This window comes from Vipera berus, assembly GCF_964194415.1.
Source record: "Vipera berus genome assembly, chromosome: 1".
In the NCBI taxonomy this organism is placed as follows: Eukaryota; Metazoa; Chordata; class Lepidosauria; order Squamata; family Viperidae; genus Vipera; species Vipera berus.
This window is the reverse complement of record NC_138202.1, coordinates 312,425,472-312,449,012: the sequence shown is the minus strand read 5'-3', so window position 1 is coordinate 312,449,012 and position 23,541 is coordinate 312,425,472. Positions and strand designations below refer to the sequence as shown.

The following is a 23,541-nucleotide window of genomic DNA, read 5'->3' as shown; positions in this document are numbered from 1 at the left end:
AAGGTTTCTTTTCTTGTTTATGTGACTATTTCTACTTTTCTACTTTTTACTACTACTACTTTCCGCAGGGGTAGATGGGGTAGATAGGTATTACTGCTAGAACTTATCTTCCCTGCTTCTTTTTGCAAGAAAAGAATAATAATAATAATAATAATAATAATAATAATAATAATAATAATAATAATAATAATAATAATAATAATAATAATAATAATAATAATAATAATAATAATAATAATAATAATAATAATAATAATAATAATAATAATAACAACAACAACAACAACAACAATAAGTTGGAAGGGACCTTGGAGGTCATCTAGTCCAACCCCCTGCTCAGGCAGGAAACCCTATACCATTTCAGACAAATGGCTGGCCAGTCTCTTCTTAAAAACTTCCAGTGTTGGAGCATTCACCACTTCTGGAGGCAGGTTGTTCTATAATGGTGTATGCTGGGAATTTTATCAGCAATGGGTTAACTTTGGTGAAACTTGGAAAAAGGCAGAAATAGTCAGACCTGGTTGACTTGGGAAGTAGACTGTGAAGTCAAAAATTATCCCAGAGGATAATTGAGGGTGGGGAGAATAGATCACTGCCAAATTATTACTGAGAAAATTATATAAAAGTGTACATGGAGTTTACTGGTAGTGAGCTCAACTGGGCTTGGAGGGGGGAGCTACCTATAGGAATGAGCTAAATAGAAATAAAAAAGTGTCTAGTAACTACTGAAATCTTGTTCTGGATTCTGAAAGCTATTGACATGTTTCAGATTTCTCTGTTCAGCCTCAAAGGTAGAAAGTTGCCTGAAAAATAACTGAGCCCTACTTATTCAAGATTCAGAATCCTTTTATTTGTGGAGGGCTAATTGTCTCTCAGCCTTGGCTGTACTTGCTTTCATAAACCCTTGAGGCATATATGAATATAGTGCAACAGCTGCTCATTTTTTTCCCCTGGAGGAAATATTTGTAGTTGCAACCAAAAGTGCTAACAGTTAATTGTCACCTGGGCATTTCTATACCAAGGGCTTATTTTGAGCAGCTATTCGCGTTTTGAAAATGCGCAGTCTAGTTCCTTATCGCCAGGAACATTTGTGAAAGTTTGCAGCTCTGTGATAAGCAAGATGGAATGAAATCACAAGTGGCACAGCAGCTGAATTTGGCAGGAAAAGCACCACTTTGCTGAGAAGTGTCAAGATGTTGGATTTAACAGGATGGAATTAGAAGCTTATACTAACTTACAAATAGGTGGTTTTCTCACTCTGAACATCTGCATTACTCACCTGTTACACTAGTCACTGCTTCATACCAAGGCAGATTAACTTTGTCTACACCAGGAATGCACAACTTTGGCACTTTAGAATTGGCAAAGCTACAGTTCTCAACATCTCTTGCCATTGGACAAGCGGGCAAGATTAATGGAGATTTGGCTCAGCAGTATTTATCAGTCAACAGGTTCCTTGCCTCTAGAAACTGTTTATTGCTGCTGGATCTTCAAGGTCCTGTGAGTCATCAAGTTGCTTTCAAATAGATTTTCTCCATGACAATCTATTCCTAACCTACTGAGGTCTTTCAGTTTATTTCTTGATTCTCTAGGGAGAACTAAAGTCCTATTGACTGGGGGTGAGGGCAGGCAGAGTGAGGCAGAGTGACAAATGCAGTGTTATGATGCCAGCCCTGCCCGCCTTCTATATATTTCACAATGCCACTCATATTCAAAATGGTGGAGATTATGGCATTACACTGTTTTCATCATTCTGGCAAAAGCAGGGAGAGCCTGTGGATGTTGCTGAGGTTGAACCTACCCTTTCCAGCGCAAGTTAACACCTAACACCTAATTACTGTGCTGTCCCAACTCTGAACATAAAACAAGTACCAAATTGCAGTGTCTCTGGTATATGTCATCAGAAAGAAAAAGTCATTAGTGACATTTTCTAATTAGAGTATTATGGGGCAAGGTTCTTGCAGCTAGGTTTCCCTTTGGCTATGAAGGGATAAGAATCTGGCTTAAGTAAGTGAAAGCTATCCAAGCAGGTGCTGCCTTTATGTGTCATCTCCTTTCCATTTGCCATCCTGATTCTGTATCACGTGACCTGTGACTGGAGAGTTCTGATGATTGATAAAACAGCTGGCAATCAAAGGATGGAAACACTTGCAATGGATACCCTTCAGAGACAGCATCCCTTCCAGCCACCTGTTCTGTCTGTAAGCCCAAATGCTGAAGAAGAGCCTTGGGTGGGGGTTCTTCATTACTTCCTCTTGTGTCTTAGCAGCTATAGGCAAGGACAGCATTGCTGGGAACAGTCTGCTGGATTATGTTTTCTTCCTGTGGCATTGCTCTGGTGATGGGAACCAGACTTGGAAAATCTTGCTGTGTTATAGGAAGCATATATTATACCAGTGGAGAAACTGACAAGTGGCCAAATCAGGATCTTGGCATTTTTGAAAATTCATTTGTCTGGGCAATAGAAGCATGCTTTTCTCTGCTTTACTTGTAGGAGCAAATTAAAGGGAAAATGGGGGACTCAGTTTATGGATGGCATGTCGTCTTTTTCTTTTAACAAAGTCTCTATTGTAAGCAGCAAGTACAAGAACTGTGATAAAGAGATACAGAATGATGTTGCAGCAAACACAACTAATTTTCTAGTTGCAATACATCTGCTACATGGAGATCTCAAGCAAGACAAAGCCATCTTTGTGAGTCGGTGGATCTGACAATAAGGCCTCACAGCATGGTTGCATGACGGTGGGCTTGTTCATAAAATGGATGTCATGTTGGGCACAACCAGTTTCACAATACCAATTTAATGTAAGGCAAACTGGTGGGATTATTTCTTAGCATCCTTGTCAGCTTCGCAGGATACTCTTACCATGCCAGTTTAGCTTGTTGTCTTTCCTAGGTACCTGGGAACAGGCCACAGGACCATTGGGTTCCAGAGACACTCTTGAAAATGAAGATAATAAGATAGGATGGTTTATACTGCTAAGCTTGTAAGCCGCCCTGAGTCTTCGGAGAAGGGTGGGATATAAATGGAATTAAAATAAAATAAATAAATAAATATTATATAATTAATATATTCTAAACCCAATTAACCCCTTCATGGATTACTGCCTTGTCGTGGCGAAGGGGCTTGCGTAATTCAATGAAGCTATGAGCTATGCCGTGCAGGGCCACCCAAGACGGACAGGTCATAGCTGAGAGTTCTGACAAAACGTGATCCACTGGAGAAGGAAATGGCAACCCACTCCAGTATCTTTGCCATGAAAACCCTATGGACAGTACCAAAAGGCAAAACGATATGACGCTGGAAGATGAGCCCCTCAGGTCGGAAGGCGTCCAATATGCTACTGGGGAAGAGCAGAGGGCTAGTACTAGTAGCGCCAGAAAGAATGAAGCGACTGGGCCAAAGCCGAAAGGACGCTCAGCTGTGGATATGTCTGGTGGTGAAAGGAAAGTCCGATGCTGTAAAGATTTTTTCTCCATAGGAACCTGGAATGTAAGATCCATGAATCAAGGAAAGCTGGACGTGGTCAAACAAGAGATGACAAGACTGAACATCGACATCTTAGGTATCAGCGAACTAAAATGGACAGGAATGGGTGAATTTAATTCAGATGACCATCAGGTATACTACTGCGGGCAAGAATCCCTCAGAAGAAATGGAGTAGCCTTCATAGTCAATAAAAGAGTAGGAAAATCAATACTGGGATACAATCCTCAAAATGACAGAATGATCTCAGTTCGAATCCAAGGCAAACCATTCAATATCACAGTAGTCCAAGTCTATGCCCCAACCACCAGTGCTGAAGAGGATGAAATTGACCGGTTCTATGAAGCCCTACAGCACCTTATAGAAGTAACACCAAAAAATGATGTCCTTATCATCATGGGGAATTGGAATGCTAAAGTAGGAAGCCAAAAGATAACTGGAATAACAGGCAAGTTTGGCCTTGGAGTACAAAATGAAGCAGGGCACAGGCTGATAGAATTTTGTCAAGAGAATACGATGGTCATAGCAAACACTCTTTTCCAACAACCCAAGAGACGGCTCTACACATGGACATCACCAGACGGTCAACACAGAAATCAGATTGACTATATGCTCTGCAGCCAAAGATGGAGAAGCTCTATACAGTCGGTAAAAACAAGACCAGGAGCTGACTGTGGCTCAGACCATGAGCTTCTCCTTGCAAAGTTTAGGCTTAAACTGAAGAAAGTAGGGAAAAGCACTAGGCCACTCAGGTATGAATTAAATCATATCCCTGTTGAATATACAGTAGAGGTGACAAATAGATTTAAGGAATTAGATCTGATAGACAGAGTGCCTGAAGAACTATGGACAGAGGTTCGCGACATTGTACAACAGGTAGCAACCAAAACCATCCCAAAGAAAAAGAAATGCAAGAAAGCAAAATGGCTGTCTGAGGAAGCTTTGCAAATAGCTGAGGAAAGGAGGGAAGCGAAAGGCAAGGGAGAAAAACATAGATATGCCCAATTGAATGCAGAATTCCAGAGAATAGCTAGAAGAGATAAGAATGCCTTCTTAAATGAACAGTGCAAAGAAATAGAAGAAAACAATAGAATAGGGAGGACCAGAGATCTTTTCAAGAAAATTGGAGAGATGAAGGGAACGTTTCATGCAAAAATGGGCATGATAAAGGACCAAAATGGCAGGGACCTAACAGAGGCAGAAGAGATTAAGAAGAGGTGGCAAAATTACACAGAAGAACTATACAAGAATGAGCTTAACGTCCCAGATAATCACAATGAGGTGGTCACTGACCTCGAGCCAGACATCCTAGAATGTGAGGTGAAGTGGGCCTTAGAAAAGCTGAGCAACAACAAAGCTAGTGGAGGTGACAGTATTCCAGCTGAGCTATTCAAAATCTTAAAAGACAGTGCAGTAAAAGTGCTACACTCAATTTGCCAGCAAATTTGGAAAACTCAACAGTGGCCACAGGATTGGAAAAGATCAGTTTACATTCCAATTCCAAAGAAAGGCAGTGCCAAAGAATGTTCAAACTATCGCACCATTGCACTCATTTCTCATGCTAGTAAAGTCATGCTTAAAATCCTACAAGCTAGACTTCAGCAGTATGTGGATCGAGAACTACCAGAAGTACAGGCAGGATTTCGAAGAGGCAGAGGAACTAGAGATCAAATTGCCAACATACGCTGGATCATGGAGAAAGCTAGGGAGTTCCAGAAAAACATCTACTTCTGCTTCATTGACTATGCTAAAGCCTTTGATTGTGTGGATCATAACAAACTGTGGCAAGTTCTTAAAGAGATGGGAGTACCAGACCATCTTATTTGTCTCTTGAGAAACCTATATGCGGGTCAAGAAGCAACAGTGAGAACTGGACACGGAACCACTGATTGGTTCAAAATTGGGAAAGGAGTCCGGCAAGGCTGTATACTGTCGCCCTGCCTATTTAACTTATATGCAGAGCACATCATGAGAAAGGCAGGGCTAGATGAATCAAAAGTTGGAATTAAGATTGCCGGAAGAAATATCAACAACCTAAGATACGCAGATGATACCACTCTAATGGCAGAAAGTGAAGAAGAACTAAAGAGCCTCTTGTTGCGGGTGAAGAAGGAGAGTGCAAAACTTGGGTTGAAACTTAACATTAAGAAAACCAAGATCATGGCATCTGGCCCTCTCAATTCCTGGCAAATAGATGGGGAAGAAATGGAGGTAGTGACAGATTTTGTTTTCCTGGGCTCCAAGATCACTGCAGATGGGGACTGTAGCCAAGAAATTAAAAGACGCTTGCTCCTGGGGAGGAAAGCCATGGCAAATCTAGACAGCACACTAAAAAGCAGAGACATCACCCTGTCAACAAAAGTGCGTATAGTCAAGGCTATGGTCTTCCCAGTTGCAATGTATGGCAGTGAAAGTTGGACCATAAGAAAGGCTGAGCGCCAAAGAATTGAGGCCTTTGAACTATGGTGCTGGAGAAGACTCCTGCGAGTCCCTTGGACCGCAAGGCGATCAAACCGGTCAGTCCTAGAGGAGATCAATCCTGACTGCTCTTTAGAAGGCCAGATCCTGAAGCTAAAACTCAAATACTTTGGCCACCTAATGAGAAGGAAGGACTCACTGGAGAAGAGCCTAATGCTGGGAAAGATCGAGGGCAATAGAAGAAGGGGACGACAGAGAATGAGGTGGCTGGATGGAGTCACTGAAGCAGTAGGCGTGAGCTTAAATGGACTCCAGAAGATGGTAGAAGACAGGAAGGCCTGGAGGAATGTTGTCCATAGGGTCGCGATGGGTCGGACACGACTTCGCAGCTAACAACAACAACAACAAACCCAATTAAAGCAAGTGGGGTAGGAGAGATCTGTGGAGAGATCCAATGGCCTCAGTAATTCATTTCAGTATCGGCTCTTCAGTGCTTATCCTAAGTTAGTGAAGATGGTCTGCTTTTGTTCAGGTTTTGTTTGTGTGATACTTTGTTTTTAAATGTATTAAGCTGCATCTAAGTGATTTATTGTGCTTTTTGCTTAATTGGCAACAACTGCTAATTTTTGGCAGACACCTCCCCCCGATATACAGTAGTTGGGGTCTGCAAAAAAGGGACATGGGGGGAATCAGAGAGACACAGGGCAGAACCTATCCACCCTTGAATTAAAAGACTAAGGGAAAATACTGGTCTACTTATAAGCCACGCTGCTGGGATAGTGACTGGCAGTCAGCAAGTACATCTACGTCATTTACATTGATTACTATATGTGACTACTAAAGGAAGAAAGTCACCAGCAACTTTTATCAGTATAAACCAGACTCTCGATATTTGCCTTTCTTGCCCCACCAGCCAAAGTACTTGTATCGCTGTGATGAATATAATACAGCCATCCCAACTTGATAATATCCTAGTATATTTGTACCATTCCCATCACCCTCAGCCAATATGGTCAGTGGTGGACCGTGTATCTAGGAATGATGTGAACTGTACTATAACACATCTGAAGGATCATGACATGTATAGCAACGAGTACTGTACATTGAATAGAAAAAGGCTTGCATTATAGTTACACTGATAGTCGCTGTCTACAGCCCATCATTGAGCCAAAAATACTACTGTATGTTTGAAAATGAGAAATATGAGCAAGTCTTCCTGAAAGCCCTCCTGAACAAAGCCTTGTGCAGTGGGAGAAGAGGATTGGATAATAAGGGACAATGCATACAAGAAGCGGAAACACATTGTAATCACATTTAAAGGAACAGGCTTGTCCAGACAGATAAAACTATTAAGCTTTGTATACCTATATGAAATTATGAGTCTGTACAGATACAATCTTAATTATTGTATTTTGCAGATACGATAATTGTTTCTAAGTTGCTCTTTAAAGATTCACTCTTCATTCTTGCCCGATATTTTTATGCCAAAGAAATTGGACTGCTTGCTTCTGCTTTAGATGCTCAACACACTATTTGTTAATAGACAATGTCCCTTTGTTTCTCTCCTCTTGTCAATTGCTAGCACAGAATTATGACATATGAATCTCAGAAGGAGCTTCTTTCTTTAGTTGGATGAACAGCTGTATGGATATTCTGAGGTTTGGAGCCGGGAGGATGTTGAAAGATGGCAAATAGTCTTCTGTGGGTTATGCCTTAATTTGGCAAAGCTGGCTTGAAACTAAAGAAAGACAAATCCTTAGCAAGTTAGGTCTTTTTTCAGACAATGTTCATGCTGCACATTTGCACACCTACCTGGGAATAAATCCCACTTTGCTCAGTGGGTCTTAATCTGATAAAATACAGGGACAGGATCTCCATTAGCAGAGGTTCATTTTAGCTCTTTCACATTACAGTTCAGCTCTTCTTCTCTATTCAACTAAAACAGTTTTGGCTGTCTCCCTCAAATAATGACCTCTCCCAACTTGTCTCTGTCTCATTTTATGCAGCCTTCTGTGCCGTCGGTGCCAAATTACAAGGCTTCCATGATGATCCCAGACTGGCTTCAGGCAATACAGAATTACATGAAGATGCTGCAGTATCCTTTATTTTTGCTTTTTTTTTTTAAAAAAAAAGAGCTATTAATCTTATTGGTTAAGGAAAATGGGAGAGAGTGGATAATTTAGTAGATAATCAAGAGGAGTTGAGGAATAACAAGGAATGAAAAGTGCTGTTGCTGTATTTTCCAACACTTCTGTAGCTTTATGAGATTACTCAAGTGTGAGATGTTGCCCATAGCCTTTGGAATGCCAAGTGGGTAGCTCTAAAAAGCACATAAGAGATTGTAACTGATGCTGGAGATTGAACAGCTATTAGACTTTTTTTTTGCGATCATGGTACATAAAATGTCAGACCTCAGGCAGGCAATATCTACCTTTGATGAACCCAACCCTTCCTTCAGGAACTTGATAGCAACAGTGCTAAGGACTCAGTACTGCAAGATAAGTTGCCTTATTGCAGACAAGAAAGAATTCTTATGTATAAAGATAATCTGGCTACAACAGAACACACAAGTTAAGCCCTTTATATATACAAAATAAAGCTTTTAAATTTTAAGCTTTGTTCTTCTGTTCTACTCAGTCAATGGACTATACCTATTGTTTTCTCATACTTGAGATTAGAATGCTCCTACTCCCTATCTGGCCTGAACAGAATTGGTTCCAATCTGATCAGCTTGGCTCTTTGAGGTAACAATGCAGCAGCATCAAGGGCAATATATTGTAGCAGTAGAAATAGGTGATATGTAGTCTTATACCAAGGGACGTGGTGGCTCAGTGGGTTAGGATGCTGAGCTTGTCGATCAGAGGGTCGGCAGTTTGGCGGGTCGAATCCCGAGTGCTGCGTAACAGAGTGAGTGCCTGTTACTTGTCCCAGCTTCTGCCAACCTAGCAGTTCGAAAGCACATAAAAATGCAAGTAGAAAAATAGGGACCACTACGGTGGGAAGGTAACAGCGTTCCGTGCGCCTTTGGCCGGCCACATGACCACGGAGACGTCCTTGGACAAGCGCTGGCTCTTCGGCTTTGAAATGGAGATGAGCACGGACCCCTAGAGTTGGAAACGACTAGCACGCATGTGCGGGGGAACCTTTACATTTACCTTTATTCTTATACCATGAGATATGGTTGATGAACCAATTCATGGAAGCCATGGGGATCAATGGCTATTAGCCTTAATGCCAGTGTTTCTGTCTCTGAAGGTCATTGCCTGGAGATTTCCGTGGGCAGTAGATTGGGCACTATGAAAACACGCTGCTGGACTGGATGGGCCAGGGGTCCAATCAGCACGATACTGCTTATATTCGTATGATTACTGCACTGTTACAGTAGTAATATTACAATAATACTTGCAGAAAAGGTTTTAGAATAATGATTAATTGCAAACTAAATATGTCAGCAATGTGATTTGGCTAAGGCAAAGACACTTTTAGGCTGCATAAATACTAGTTTCCAAATCACAGAATGTAATGATTCTACTCTAATTTACTTTCATCAGAACCCTGCTCAAATACCTACTCAAATTCTCAACACCATAATTTAAATAGGATTCTGAGAAGTCGGAACAGATTCAGGAAAAGGCAACAAAGACATGTCAGAAAGCACATTCATGTAGAAAAAGGTCTGTTTGTTCTCATTGCAGAGTGCAAGACACAAAACAGTGGATTTAAGTTATAGGAAGATAGATTTTGAGTATTAGATAAAAATTCTGAACAGTTCAAACCGCAATCTAATTGACTCAGAGAGATTGTAGTACCTACTTCATTGGATATAATCAAGGTGAGGCCTAGCAGCCATCTGGCTGAGATGCTTTGATTTGGATTCCAGCTCTGAGCAGAAAGTTGAACTTAATGGTCTAAATAGCCCCTTACGGTATCCACTTTGGATTTAGACTGGAGACAAATTATGATTTTCAATAATTGTAGCAATTTGGATAGCACTTCCAAAGATGCTGTTAGAAAAGCATCTATATGTGAACAAAGCATTCAGAGACAATCTGAGTAACTCTCAAAAGTTTCATAATGCCTTCTGAAAGGTGAAAGGGTTATTTTTTTTAGTATTTGCAGGAGTAATACTTTGCTTATAACATTATTCTTTGCAAGGGAAGACATTTGGAATGATTTTATAGCCCTAGATTATTCCTTAGGCCCATCAGGAAGAAAGTTATGGCCAAAAGTCTTAAGTCAAGAACCAAGGTGAAAGAAAATTTTGAAACATACCTTATCAAGGAAGACAATACAACTGAAGCAAAGTACTAGCCCCAAACAGTGTGTGTTTGTGTGTGTGCATTCCATGGATAGTTGCATTTAATACTATCTGAGGACCCAGATTGTTGGGGGCAATTAAGCTGACTTTGTAATAATGCCGCTTGGTGTGTGTGTGTGAAAGCCCTAATAAGCAGGCATATACATAGAATGAAGGCTACTGCTAAGCTTGTAAGCCGCCCTGAGTCTTCGGAGAAGGGCGGGATATAAATGGAATTAAAAAAAAAATACTGAAGATTGTGGTATAAAGGTATGGACAAAGAATGAGTTGGTGGTGCCTAGTGACTGCTTCAAGTGAATTAAATTATTTTTCCTAGTTATATTCAATGGTTTGTATTTCTTGAAAAGATTATGACAAATTCATTTGTTTGAATCTTACACATGTACTGTTACTTTCTTCATTTTGCAATCACTTTGTCTTAATAAATGAAATCCAGATATAACCACACGGGAACTCAGTTCTTCGAAATTAGGAAATCAAGACCTCTAAGTGGGTATGTAACATTGTGCAGAAAGAATGATTTTCTAACTGACTTGTGATTTTTACACAGGGGCTTGCAAACCCAATAACTGGCCCCAACAGATAAAATAGTGCAATGCTTGTTGACAGCATGTATCGCAGACTCTTCTTGAATATTTCATCATCTCTCAAATTACACATCCAACCTGTCTCTATTCTTAGTCTTCAATGATGCATCACCATCAAACCACAAAGACAACAGTTTATGCTCCTTTTGTTGCATGCATTGTCTGCGGTTTTCCTTCTAACTGCACAAGAACTAAGGAAGAATCCATCATCTAATATAAACATAGCTAACCCATGGCCATGTGTGGCCCCAGAAAGGGCAGATCCTAAATTTTAGATCCCTTTTTTCATTTAGAGTGGTAGTGGGTGTGAAAGGCTAAGAATGAAATGAATGCCTTAAAACTTGGGAATTCTTAAAAAAACCCTACAAAGTCCCCAAAATGGGGGGAAATGGTTCTGAAAATGTTACTTCTCTCATTCCTCTGGTGATGTAATAATGACACAACATGCTCCTGCGCCTCTATGGCAGGACAGAAGGGAGAACTGCAGCCCTGTGTGAAAAAAGTTTTCCTGTTTGGGGTCTAGAGGAAAACCTAGGTAGCCTTTCTCAACCTTTCAGATGTTTTGACTGTAACTCCTATAAAACTTGGCCATTGTGTTAACTCCTATAATACTTGGCCATCGTGTTAACTCCTATAATACTCGGCCATCGTGTTAACTCCTATAATACTCAACCATCATGTTAACTCCTATAATACTCAACCATCATGTTAACTCCTATAATACTCAACCATCATGTTAACTCCTATAATATTCAGCCATCATGTTAACACAGAAGACCCCATGTACAAGTATCTGTACTAGAGACATAGAAAACCAATTAATATGGAATCCTGCTATTGGCTTGCCTCATTGGCTGTGGTGGTAGCTTCCCAACATCTTTGATAGACTGTTTCTCTCGCTTAGAGCTGTGAAGATGGGACTAGGACAGTGTTTCTCAAACTGGCCAGCATGGCTGGCTTGGGATTTCTGGGAGATGAAGTCCACATATCTTGAAGTTGCCAGGTGGAGAAACACTGGATTAGGATCTTTGTCCACAGTAGGTGTGTATGAGTGTGTGTATTCATTTTGAAAAGAAAGGGAAAAAAAGAAAACAAAGATTATTTGTACAAGCAACATTTGCACAGAAACTTCATGGCTGTCTTCGCTGAAAAATGTACCCATTGTTACTGAATGCTTTGCTTACCCATCTGTGATGAGAAGCATATTAAAGTTTACATGCTGCTTTTTCTATTGACAGTGAAAATGTCCCTGGTACAAACTATCCAACTTGCTCAAAAAGCTTTTTATTATGGTTTGTCGCACAGTCAGTCAGATGTTTAAACTGGATTTGGCATTTTTATTTACCTATCAAGTCATTAGGGTTGGTCACAAAGTCAGCCAGCTGTTTAGACTGGAACTGGCATTTTTATCCACTTACTGCATCTTTCTCAAGGATGTGGGATCAGCAGATGATGTTGTTTGACGTTAAATATATCATTGCAGGATGTACTGTAAAGTTATTCCAAGTAAAGCTGCCTTTTGCAATTGACTGATAGTGATTTTTTTCAGTGCTGATGGTGATCACGTGGTACTCTAGTTGTTTTTTTTGATATTATTAAAAAAACTTTGTAAAGTGCCCTCCCCTCCTTAAAAATCAATCACATAATGAAATTATTTCACACATAATGAAATGACACAAAATGAAATTATTTCTTTTCTTGCAATTTTCATGTGGAAGAACCAGCAACGCTTAATGACATACAACAGAGATAGCTAGTTTCTTTTCAGTCTTTCGATACTGAGCAGGAAGAGTTTAGCTTTCATTTATCCCACAAATGATAAATGTAAAACTAAATAATTCTTAACTTTAACAAGGATGATGTAGGATTATTGTAATTAGGAAAGGATAGAAATTTGCTGAGGTCACATTTGAATGAGAACATACACTCTGAATGTATCCTAAAATATGTCCAAGAGAACTCATGCTACTTGTCTTGCCCGTGGAAATAATTCAAAGGGTTCTGGGTTCCAATACTTGCAGCCTGTAAGATGTTTTTGCAAATGTGGAAGGGTCCTCTTAATGCAGCCCTATATATTTAATAATATAAAGAGCCTTGGTGGAGCAGTGGGCTAATGCCTCCTTAAGTAACACCAGCTGCCTGCAATTAGTGCAGGTTCGCGTCCCACCAGGCTCAAGGTTGACTCAGCCTTCCATCCTTCCGAGGTAGGTAAAATGAGGACCCAGATTGTTGGGGGCAATAAGCTGACTTTGTAATAATGCCGCTTGGGGGGGGGCAAAAGCCCTAATAAGCAGGCATATACATAGAATAAAGGGACGCGGTGGCTCAGTGGGTTAGGATGCTGAGCTTGTCGATCAGAAGGTCGGCAGTTTGGCAGCTCGAATCCCGAGTGCCGCGTAACAGAGTGAGCGCCTGTTACTCGTCCCAGCTTCTGCCAACCTAGCAGTTTGAAAGCATGTAAAAATGCAAGTAGAAAAATAGGGACCACTACGGCGGGAAGGTAACAGCGTTCCATGCGCCTTTGGCGTCTAGTCATGCCGGCCACATGACCACGGAGACGTCCTCGGACAAGCGCTGGCTCTTCGGCTTTGAAACGGAGATGAGCACCGGCCCCTAGAATTGGAAACGACTAGCACGCATGTGCGGGGGAACCTTTACCTTTTATACATAGAATGAAGGCTATTGCTAAGCACATTGATTTGTGCTTTAGATTGTAAGCTGCCCTGAGTCTTCGGAGAAGGGCGGGATATAAATGGGATTAATATATATATATATATATAATGAGAGAGGATAAGATGACCTGATTCTGCCCCCAAGTAGGTTACCACAAAGGTAAAGCAAGAGAAGCATTTATACTTGTATCGGAGGGGAACAAGATGTTAGTTTATTCATTGATTTCTGGGTAGGTTTCTGGTAAGTTTCCATGTACAATTTAAAGTGCTGGACGTAGCTTATAACCCCCTACGTGGCTTAATTCCAGATATCAAGACAATTTCCTCCAAGAAAGAATGGCTCATTTGATATGTTTCTCTTAACAAGGATTGTTAAATATCCCCTTTGCTGAGGTTGCTAGGGAGAGGGCCTAGAAATCAAGTTTCTTAGTGGCAGCTCCTTCCCTTTTTCTCCTTCAGAGATTTACTCAATATTCACCTGATACAATTCAGGAAGGCTGTGAAAATGCTCTTGTTTTATCTATAGAGCCTGCAGGAGAAGAGCAAACTGAGCTGGAAGGTGGGGTTAAATGGGATCTTTGTGTTGCTGAAAGACACCTCTGTGAATTCTGGAAAAGTGTGTGTGTGTATGTATATGTATACATACACACAGAGATATAGATACTACTGTGTTTTCCCGAAAATAAGACCCGGTGTTTTTTTGTTTTTTGTTTACCTCCAAAAGAGGCATTAGCTCTTATTTGGGGGGGGATGTCCCCCACACACCTGTCTTGCCTTACGGCAGCGGCCCACATGGCCACCACCCTACTTCTTCTACAGCTGCTTTCGCCCACTTGCAGCAGGACAGTACTGCTGCCGTGAAGCTTGGCAGGTGAGCAGGGATCTGCCCCTCGCGTCCCGCTTACTGTGCCATAGGCTTCTGTATTCAGGCCTCTCACGCCGCCCCACTTGTTCTGTGGCTGCTTTCGGCTGCGCACGTGCACCAATGCCGCTGCCATGAGACTTGGCAGATTCCCCCCCCCCCCGATCTGCCCCACGTGCCACCTGCTTTCCAGTCCCATCGTATTTCTCTGCCACTGTGGAACTGGATAGCTTGCCGCACCACCGCCCATATGCCCTCACTTCCCCCAAGCATTTCTTCGATTTCTAGCTCCACTGCGTTTCTCTGTCACGTTTTTCCATCGCCGGATGCAGGGAAACAAAAGTTTGTGGAACTAAAAAGGTTCAATCAGACCTTCCAACCTTGCGAGATCTTTTTTTTTTTTTTGTGAGAAGTTGGAAGGTCTGACTGAAGTTATTTTTTTAGTCCCACAAACTTCTTTTGTTTCCCTGCATGCAGTGGCAGAGAAACGCGATGGAGAAATGCAACGGAGCTGGAAATCAGGTTAGCGAAGAAATGCTTGGGGGAAGTGAGGGCATCTGGGCGGTGGTGTGGCAAGCTCTCCAGCTCTGCAGTGGTGGAGAAATGTGGCGGAGCTGGAAAGCAGGTGGCAAGGCAACCCCCCCCCCGCCAAGGGCGCCAGGCACTGAATGGGCCCATCTCTCTCCAGCAGCTGCTCAGGCCTGCTGGAGGGAAGGTCGGCATCTACTGAAACGTGGCAGCATTCTGGCTCTAGTGGGGAAACAGCAGCTGGCATGGGTGCTACAGGCAGGACACCTGCTTGCTTCAGCACCCTCCTCAACCCTTGCGGTTCTGGCTGCCACTTTGGTGGCTATGTGGGCAGAGCTGCGAAGAGGGCCAGGTGGCTGAGAGCGCCAGCAGTCTGGCTCGGAAGTGGAGTGAAAGGGAAGAGGCAGGTGGGTGGGCAGGGTCTTAATTGGGGCTTATTTTTGCGGTAGGGCTTATATTTTTAGAGAAACACGGTAATACGTGTATATATAGACACAACTATATATACAAGGATGCGTTTACACAAACATATATATATGTGTATATATGTATGTATATATATATATATATATATATATATATATATATATATATATATATATATATATATATATATATATATATATATATATATATATATATATATATATATATATATATATATATATATATATATATATATATATATATATATATAAACAACCATCCATCATAAAGAGACAGACATTTCGGCTTCTTCCTTTTTGAAGTTTGTATTTGGAGGTTTGTGTGCGCGCACACACACACACACACACACACACACCAGATCTTTTATTACTGCACATATTTCAGATCACTTGGATGCCATGGTCAGCTCATGTTTTATCTTGAACCATTTGTTTAGTGATCCCAGGCAGAATAGGGAAAGATGTTTGAAAGTAATATATACATTGTTTGGGGGATTTGGCTGGGGCAGCAATTTTTAGCACAGCAGCCTGTGTGTCTGCATTTTTACAGTTGTATTTCTTTAGTGAGAATTGGAATGGTGGCGAGGCTTACAATTTAAAGTGTATCACATGAATAACATCAGAGAGAGAGGAAGCAGAATGGAATAGAAAACCAGCATGTTAACCTTTAACATACGTACTTAACCTTAGCTCATCTAGAATGTATAAAGGTATTTCAAATGAATGTTGGAAATGTATATGTAAAGAAGGGACTTTTTATCATTTATGGTGGACATGTGATAAGACAAAGAAATATTGGAGGAGGATTCTTACATTAATGCAGAAAATTCTTAAAGTGAACGTAAAGATTAAATCAAAAACTTTCCTTCTGGGTATAACAGAAAGAGAACTGGAAAAAAAATTGGTGATGGCTGCAAAATTGCTCTATGCACAAAAGTGGAAGGATGCCTCGATTCCTACCATGGATGAATGGTTACAAAAGCTGATGGAATTAGCAGAGATGGCCAAGTTGACTGTGCTGATAAAAGAAAAGAACACAAGTACTTTTTGATTCCACTTGAAAACCGCTTCTGGACTTTGTGCTCGAGGTGGAAAAAAAATGATGTTATGATTTTGGGTTTTACTGATTAGACTGATTTGCCGATACAGAAATGGTTAGTGCATACTACTACAGAAATGTAAAAAGTTGAGATTTGATTTTAATGTCTGATTTTACTGCAACAGAGAGAGTCGGAAGTCAAGCCCTTTTATTTCTTCCCCTCCCCTTCTTGACACCTTTTTTGTTTTCCCTTTTTCTAGTGTTGTCCCCTACTATTTGCTTTTGTATTTTCACTTTTTATGTTATAAATGAATAAAACTAACCTTAGCTGCAGTAAAGTTATGTGCATGAACAGCTTGAACCAAAAACGTCAAGGAAAACAAGGATTTTAAAGCAATTTTAAAGGAAGGTTAAAAATTAAAGTCTGCACATGCTACATAGTTATGATATCATGTATTTTGAGACTAGTGGTCTCTCTGAAAAAAATGCTAATATATTTGTTGCATTTATTTAAATATATATATATATATATAATATATATTTTGGTAGGCTGTGCTCCTTGACATTAGGTCTTCAAGATACCGAGAAAAATGTTGGCACTATTTTTAATGTTACTATTTCCCTTTTAATTTAGAAAAGGATGCTCCGTATTTATCTGTAGGAGTTTTCATGTACTTCTGAAAAAAAGGGGATCAATAATGAAAGCTTTTTTAATGGAAGGGCATGAACAAGATTAAGAAGCTGCAGCAGCCAAACTAATTTAGTCCTTTTCATAATCTCAGTTCCTTGAATGAAGATATTCTCAGACAAATGTATCCTGTTGCTAGGCAGGTATTTTTTTTCTGGTGAAAAGAGAAAGAAAACCATGCATTAGAAAAAAAATAGGGGAATTGCAAATACTGTAGAAGATAGTGGCTATTTCCAGAATTTTGATAGTGATCTAAACTCTTGGCCAAGTGGTTAACCCAGGGGTAGGCAACCCCGGCTCTTTTATGACTCATGGACTTCAACTCCTAGAATTCCTGAGTCAACTCTGACTCAGGAATTCTGGGAGTTGAAGTCCATGAGTCATAAAAGAGCCGAGGTTGCCTACCCCTGGGTTAACCCAACAAATGGGCATATTCCGATGCACCAACTCCTTTTGCTGCTGCTCCCATGAGGTTTATTTATTTATATATATTTTGTAAGCAGAAATTTCCTATTTGCACAAAATCTGGCAATGAAGAAAAAAGCCAAGAGGCTGATGCATTTGCATAACACCATACTATTTCAGCATGAGGAAGCTGGAAGCTGGTATGATACACTGTACCTGGCCAAGCTGTCAACTAGTTTGACAACTGCATAATAAAAGATTTATCTGGAAGCGTTCTAAGATTTGAGAAGTTACAATAAAGAATGGAGAGAGGAAATGGTCTGAACAGACTTATCCACTGAAAGGCTTCTTTGTGCTGGACCTCATAATTGTAACTTAAATGATTTTAGATTCTGGATTTAAGATTGCATAAATTTTCAGTGGTAAAATATATTATTTAATTTCCTGTAAAAGGTGATAAATTGGCCCTGCTGCCTTTGGAAGCTGTTCTACTCATTCCAATGAACAGGACCCTGGAATGTTGCCCCGAGATCATCTCCTCCTGGAAGAAGGGCAGAACATAGGAAAGGAAGCTTTCTTCCTAAATAAATGGGGAAGGAGAATTCAATTTCCATATGTAAACAAGGCTACAGAATATGAAAACCATTTTCAGACATACCATAATTGGTTTAAACCATGTTATGTTTAACTTTTTTTCCCCTTCCTTTATCACTTTTTAGGCTAATGGAATCAGCAAAAGAAATGACCAGGGAGTCTTTGCCAATCAAATGCCTTGAAGCAGTTATCCTAGGGATGTATCCTTTTGTTTTTAATTTCTTTGTCTGATCTTTTAAAATTAAAGAAGCAATAGAATTGCTAGCTTCCTTGGCTGCTTTGTCAACATCAACATTAGGTGAGTCACTCTTCCCTTCCTTATTAAGCTCAAGGGGTAGCGGGAGAAGAAAGTACATTTGAGATTCCTTTTGCAGGATACTTGATCAAAACAAATAATATTGGACTTAAGTGCTGGGTGTATTGGATAAATAAAAGAAAAAGAAAGGAAAAGGGGAAAAGGTGTTACTTGGGATTCTTCTAGAACAGGGGTGTCAAATTGCCGGCCCCTGGGCCAGATGCGTCATGCGGAAGCCGTGCCCACCCCATTGCCGGCAATGGCAACACCGTCCTGATACGTTGTGCGACGTGACGTCGCGAGTTTGATATGTCTGTTCTAGAACAATTCAAGGAGTGCGATTAACCAAAAAATTTACTTTTGTTCTGAAAAAATTGTCTGCTCAAACTGAAAGCTAGAGAAATCAAATACAGGTAGTCCTCAACTTACAACAGTACATTTAGTGGCCGTTCAAAGTTACAACGGTACTGAAAAAAGTGACTTATTATGACCATTTTTCACACTTATGACTGTTGCAGCATCCACATGGTCACATGGTCAAAATTCAGATGCTTGGTAAGTGGTTCGTGCTTATGACAGTTGCAATGTCCTGGAGTCATGTGATCAGCTTTTCTGACCTTCTGATAAGTAAATGGTGAATCCAGATTCAATTAACAACCATATTACTAAAGTAACAAATGCAATGATTCACTTAACTGTGGCAGGAAAAACTGTAAAATGGGGCCAATTTAATACATTTTTTCACTTAGCAACATAAATTTTGGACACCATTGTGGTCATAACTCAAGGACTACCGTACCTTTATAGATACATTTTCTGAACAACACCAAAGAAGCAAAGTTGAACAAATGCTTAAAATGATTTTGGGTAGGAGTTTTTGCCATATAGTTATGCTTTTAAACAAATATAAAATAAAATTTGGTCTTCCTCAATAGTCAATATCAAGGAAAGTTTTGTATATTATTATTACAAATATGTTTCCAAATTTGGTCACTTCCATATGGGACATTTGTGACAGTTTGGAATCAGCTCCAGATCCATTCTCACTATTTATCAGAGTCAGTGAATGGAGTCAACATATTACTAAATCTGCTGTGGCTTATATGAAACAACAACAAAGCTAAATGAAGATTATCTATAGTCTTCTCCATTATATCATTTCTTTCCTGCATTATATCATTTGAAATTAGCTGATGTGGTGAACAGTTCACAAATGAGATCAGTCTGTTGGCCAAAGGAACAGCTGCTACTTACATTTAGATGCATTTTAAATTCTTTGTGAAGAAAGCAGAGGAAAATATATAAGTTATCTCCTGTGACAAAGACTTGTGGCTTCAATCAGTTTCTGTGCAAAGTTTTTTATGCAAATTATTCAACATTTGAATATGATTTCTTAAATCCTCACCATTAGGGATTCTCTACAAAAAATTGTATGGTGTTGGATTCAAAAAGATTGATGAACCTTTTTTGATATATGTAGGGTTCTGCACGTTCTGCTTATGGCAAATGTGTAAGATGGTATGAAGAGTTTTGTAAAAGCAGTATACATTGTCACCTCAATGTCCTGGCAACTCCAATGGTAATTGTTGTGTAGTAAGTTCGTTGCGCAGGAATGGAGACAAGGCAAGTGAGTTCAGCAATGGTAATGTTTATTTGCTTGCAGGATCTGAACTGAGAACTGGGCTGCAGCCTGCAGCAATTTATAGCCTGGCCCCTAGGCGGCAGCCAATAGGTTTAAAGCAACCCATTGCTGCCTAGGGGCAGCCAATAGCAGCACTGGAGACGGGGACTCTGAGTTGCTGGAGAGCCTAGCTAGCTCCAGCTTACCATGTGGTGTTACAATTGAGCCCAATACATAACACCCCTCCCCTCTTAGAACAGACAACATCATAGCAACAATTAGCAAAACAATACAAGTTACACGATTTAACATCATAGCAACAGTTAGGCAAGTTACACAATTTTAACACCAGAATGAATAGGCTTCCATTATTGTTTCAGTACAGTAACAAGTCAACAGTAATCTGCTAGATAAGTAGGAGGCTTACGTGCCCTTCTGGAACACCTCAGGGTTCCAGTCACTTTCCGGTCTACCAGCTTACCCATCAGGCCAGGCAGACCAGTGTCCCTTAATGCATTTGAGTCAAAAGAATTAGATGCTCTGTGGCTGGCCTCTCCGGGTTGGCCCACCCCAGAGTCAGATTGTTCAGCAGAGTTGGCACAGCGGTTGTTAAAATCTGGTTGTCTTCCTCCGTCAGGGGATCCATGTTGCACTTCTGGACTCCCCTCCTCTATGCCCAATTCTTCATTGCTTATGAAGGAAGAGTCTTGATAGTCCATGTGTGGGCTGGCTTGGCTGCAGGTTTGGGGACTTTGGGAGGGACTTATGACGCAGTCCTCACTTAGTGGCCATCCTGGAAACTGTTTTCTGAGTTGATCAATGTGGCATCTGACAACTTGCCCTCCCTCCAGCCCCACTTCGTAAGAGAGGGGACCAGATGATTTGGTAATTTTACCAGGAACCCACAGATTATTCGCATGTCCATAGTTTCTGGCCCATACCCAATTGCCCACTTGCAGTCCCTGTGGGGGTTTTGGTCGAGAGGCTTCTGCTGCCACTCTTATCTGGATGCAACCTGTCCAGTTTAGTGATCAGTTGCCTCCCCCAACAAAGTTCTGCAGGACTTTTGCCTGTAGCAGTGCAGGGCGTAGAATGCTGGCAAAGTAAAAAATCTGCCAGTCTGCTTCATGCAGCCTTTGTAGGACAGCTCTGTGCCTGCTGGCTAATACCTCTGTAGATTCTCCAGCAATTAGTACATCATCAAAATAAGGGCAAACACCCTGAATGCCTTGAAGTGTGCGTTCCACGATTCCCTGGAAAATGCCTGGAGCAACAATAACCCCAAATTGTAAACGCTTCACTTTGAAAGCCCCCCTGTGACTCATGATCGTCTGAGCTGCGGCTGTGGCCTCATCAACTGGCAATTGCTGATAGGCCTGTGCCAAATCTAACTTTGCGAAAATAGTGCCCCCTTGCAAAGAAGCTAAAATGTGGTTCACTGGGACAGGGTATGCGTGTTGCTTAAGGGCTTTGTTAATAGTAAATTTATAGTCTGCACATATTCTAATTTGTCCGTCGGCCTTGAGTGGTGTGACTATAGGAGTTTCCCACTTCCCACTATCAACTGGTTGTAAAACGTCCTGTTCTACAAGCTTGTCTATTTCTGTGTCAATTTTATGTTTGAGGGTAAAGGGGACCCTTCGAGGCTTAACCCTAATGGGGACCACGCTGGGATCTAGCTTGAATGAAATAGGCGGGCCTGTGTATGTTCCTAGGGCTGAATCAAATACGTCTGCAAAGTCCTCGCAAACTGACGTTAGATTCGCAGCTTGTGTCCAGTTGATACTGGTTACTTGAATGCCTAAAGCATCAAACCAATTGAGTCCTATTAGACTCGTTCTCTGGCCCCCTACTACTATGACATCCAGGTGCCCATAAAACCCTTTAAATTTTACAGCCAAGGTGGCTTCCCCCTTAACTTTGACTTTAGCGTTTTGAAAATCAATTAAAATTATGTTGGAGGGCCTTAGCTTGGCCCATTTTCTACTGCGACAGCACACAAAATTAAATGTGTCCAGGGAAATAATGGAGACAGCTGAGCCTGTGTCCAACTCCATTTTACAGGGGACGCCTTGTAGCTTTACCTGAAGTTTAAATTTTGGTTTGAGGGGGCGTCGGGCCCCGGTGCGACATACACTTCTGCGGCTTTTACTAAACGGTCCCTGGGCCCCGGTACCTCTCCTGGTCGAATCTTCCGACTGGTGTTTCGGTGGCCGGTCCCTCTGGAGAGCTCTGCACACTGCTGCGATGTGGCCGCTTTTGCCGCAGGCTCTGCACATGGCTGACTGGAATCTGCAATCAGCGCATTGGTGGCTGCTGCCACAACCTTTACATCTTGTAAGGAGTCTCTTGTTGCTTGCTGCTGTGGTGCTGTGCATCGGGCTGCTTGTGTAGCTTGTTGACTTCAGAATCTTCTTCCTCTGATGATTTCTCTGAGCATTTGGCGTCCTTGTGGTGGACTGTTTCTTCGCGTTTTGTCGTTTTGGTGGGCTGGACTGTTTGGACTGCACACCCGGCAGCTTCGTCTACCATGACTTCATCCTGGGCTTCAGTGAAGGTTAAATTCAGTCTAGCAAAAAGTCTTTGCTGCAGCATTCGGTTTCATAGGCCGCAGATGAGCCGGTCTCGCAGTCGCTCTTCAACGTCCGGAAATTTACATAGGCGTGTGGCCTGCCTCAAGGCCGCGATGTATTCTGACGCGGTCTCACCGGGCTGCTGCATTCGCTGTTCGAATTTGTAATGCCAAGCAATCACCGACATCTTTGGCTGAAAATGTTCTCCTAGCTTCTTCTTTAGCTCAGCGTAGGAGACTGACTCCAGCGGCGTCGGGGCGAACAGATTTTCGGCCAGGTCGAATGTGGCTGGGCCGCACACACAGAGCAGCGTGACAGCCTTCAGCCCATCTTCTGCGACCTGATTTGCCCGGAGGTAGTTTTCTACCTGGGACAAGTAAGATGGGCATCCCTCCGGACGCTTGATATCGAACTCTTGCAGTCTTCCGACCTTAGGCATTCTTCAGGTCTTCTCGGCTGGTTCCTGCGTCTTCTGATCCTGCTTCTCCGATGCCCAGGGACTGATCCACTGAGCGCGTGGCCGCTAGTGTGTCTGGCTAGCCGACCGTAGGGGGGGGGAAATGCCTTTTCCCTCCAGGCGTGCGCTGCCTCTCCCCTAGTGACTCTCAGCTCCTTCGGATAAGCAGGATCCCACCTTTGTTGCCAGTGTTGTGTAGTGAGTTGGTTGCGCAGGAATGGAGACGAGGCGAGTGAGTTCAGCAATGGTCATGTTTATTTGCTTGCAGGATCTGAACTGAGAACTGGGCTGCAGCCTGCAGCAATTTATAGCTTGGCCCCTAGGCGGCAGCCAATAGGTTTAAAGCAACCCATTGCTGCCTAGGGGCAGCCAATAGCAGCACTGGAGACAGGGAGTCTGAGTTGCTGGAGAGCCGTTAGCTAGCTCCAGCTTACCACATGATGTTACAATTGAGCCCAATACATAACAGTAATCCTGCCTCCTGAGGTAGCATTGGTTTATGCCCAGGGTTCCATGGTTGTATCAGCCTTAGCAAAACTCCAGCAAACTAC

General features: G+C 41.7%; 1 protein-coding gene across 2 annotated transcripts in view; it reads left to right on the top strand.

Annotated features, from left to right (window-relative positions):
- The window catches only part of VASH2 (vasohibin 2), a 47,012-nt gene that overhangs the window by 1,887 nt on the left and 21,584 nt on the right, over positions 1–23,541 (top strand). For both annotated transcript variants that reach the window (XM_081314621.1, XM_081314622.1), the window contains 3 exons: positions 7,912–8,000; positions 10,660–10,716; positions 18,170–18,244. In XM_081314621.1, coding sequence (XP_081170747.1) covers positions 7,912–8,000; positions 10,660–10,716; positions 18,170–18,244 — 221 coding nt within the window. The remainder of the gene's footprint in view (positions 1–7,911; positions 8,001–10,659; positions 10,717–18,169; positions 18,245–23,541) is intronic.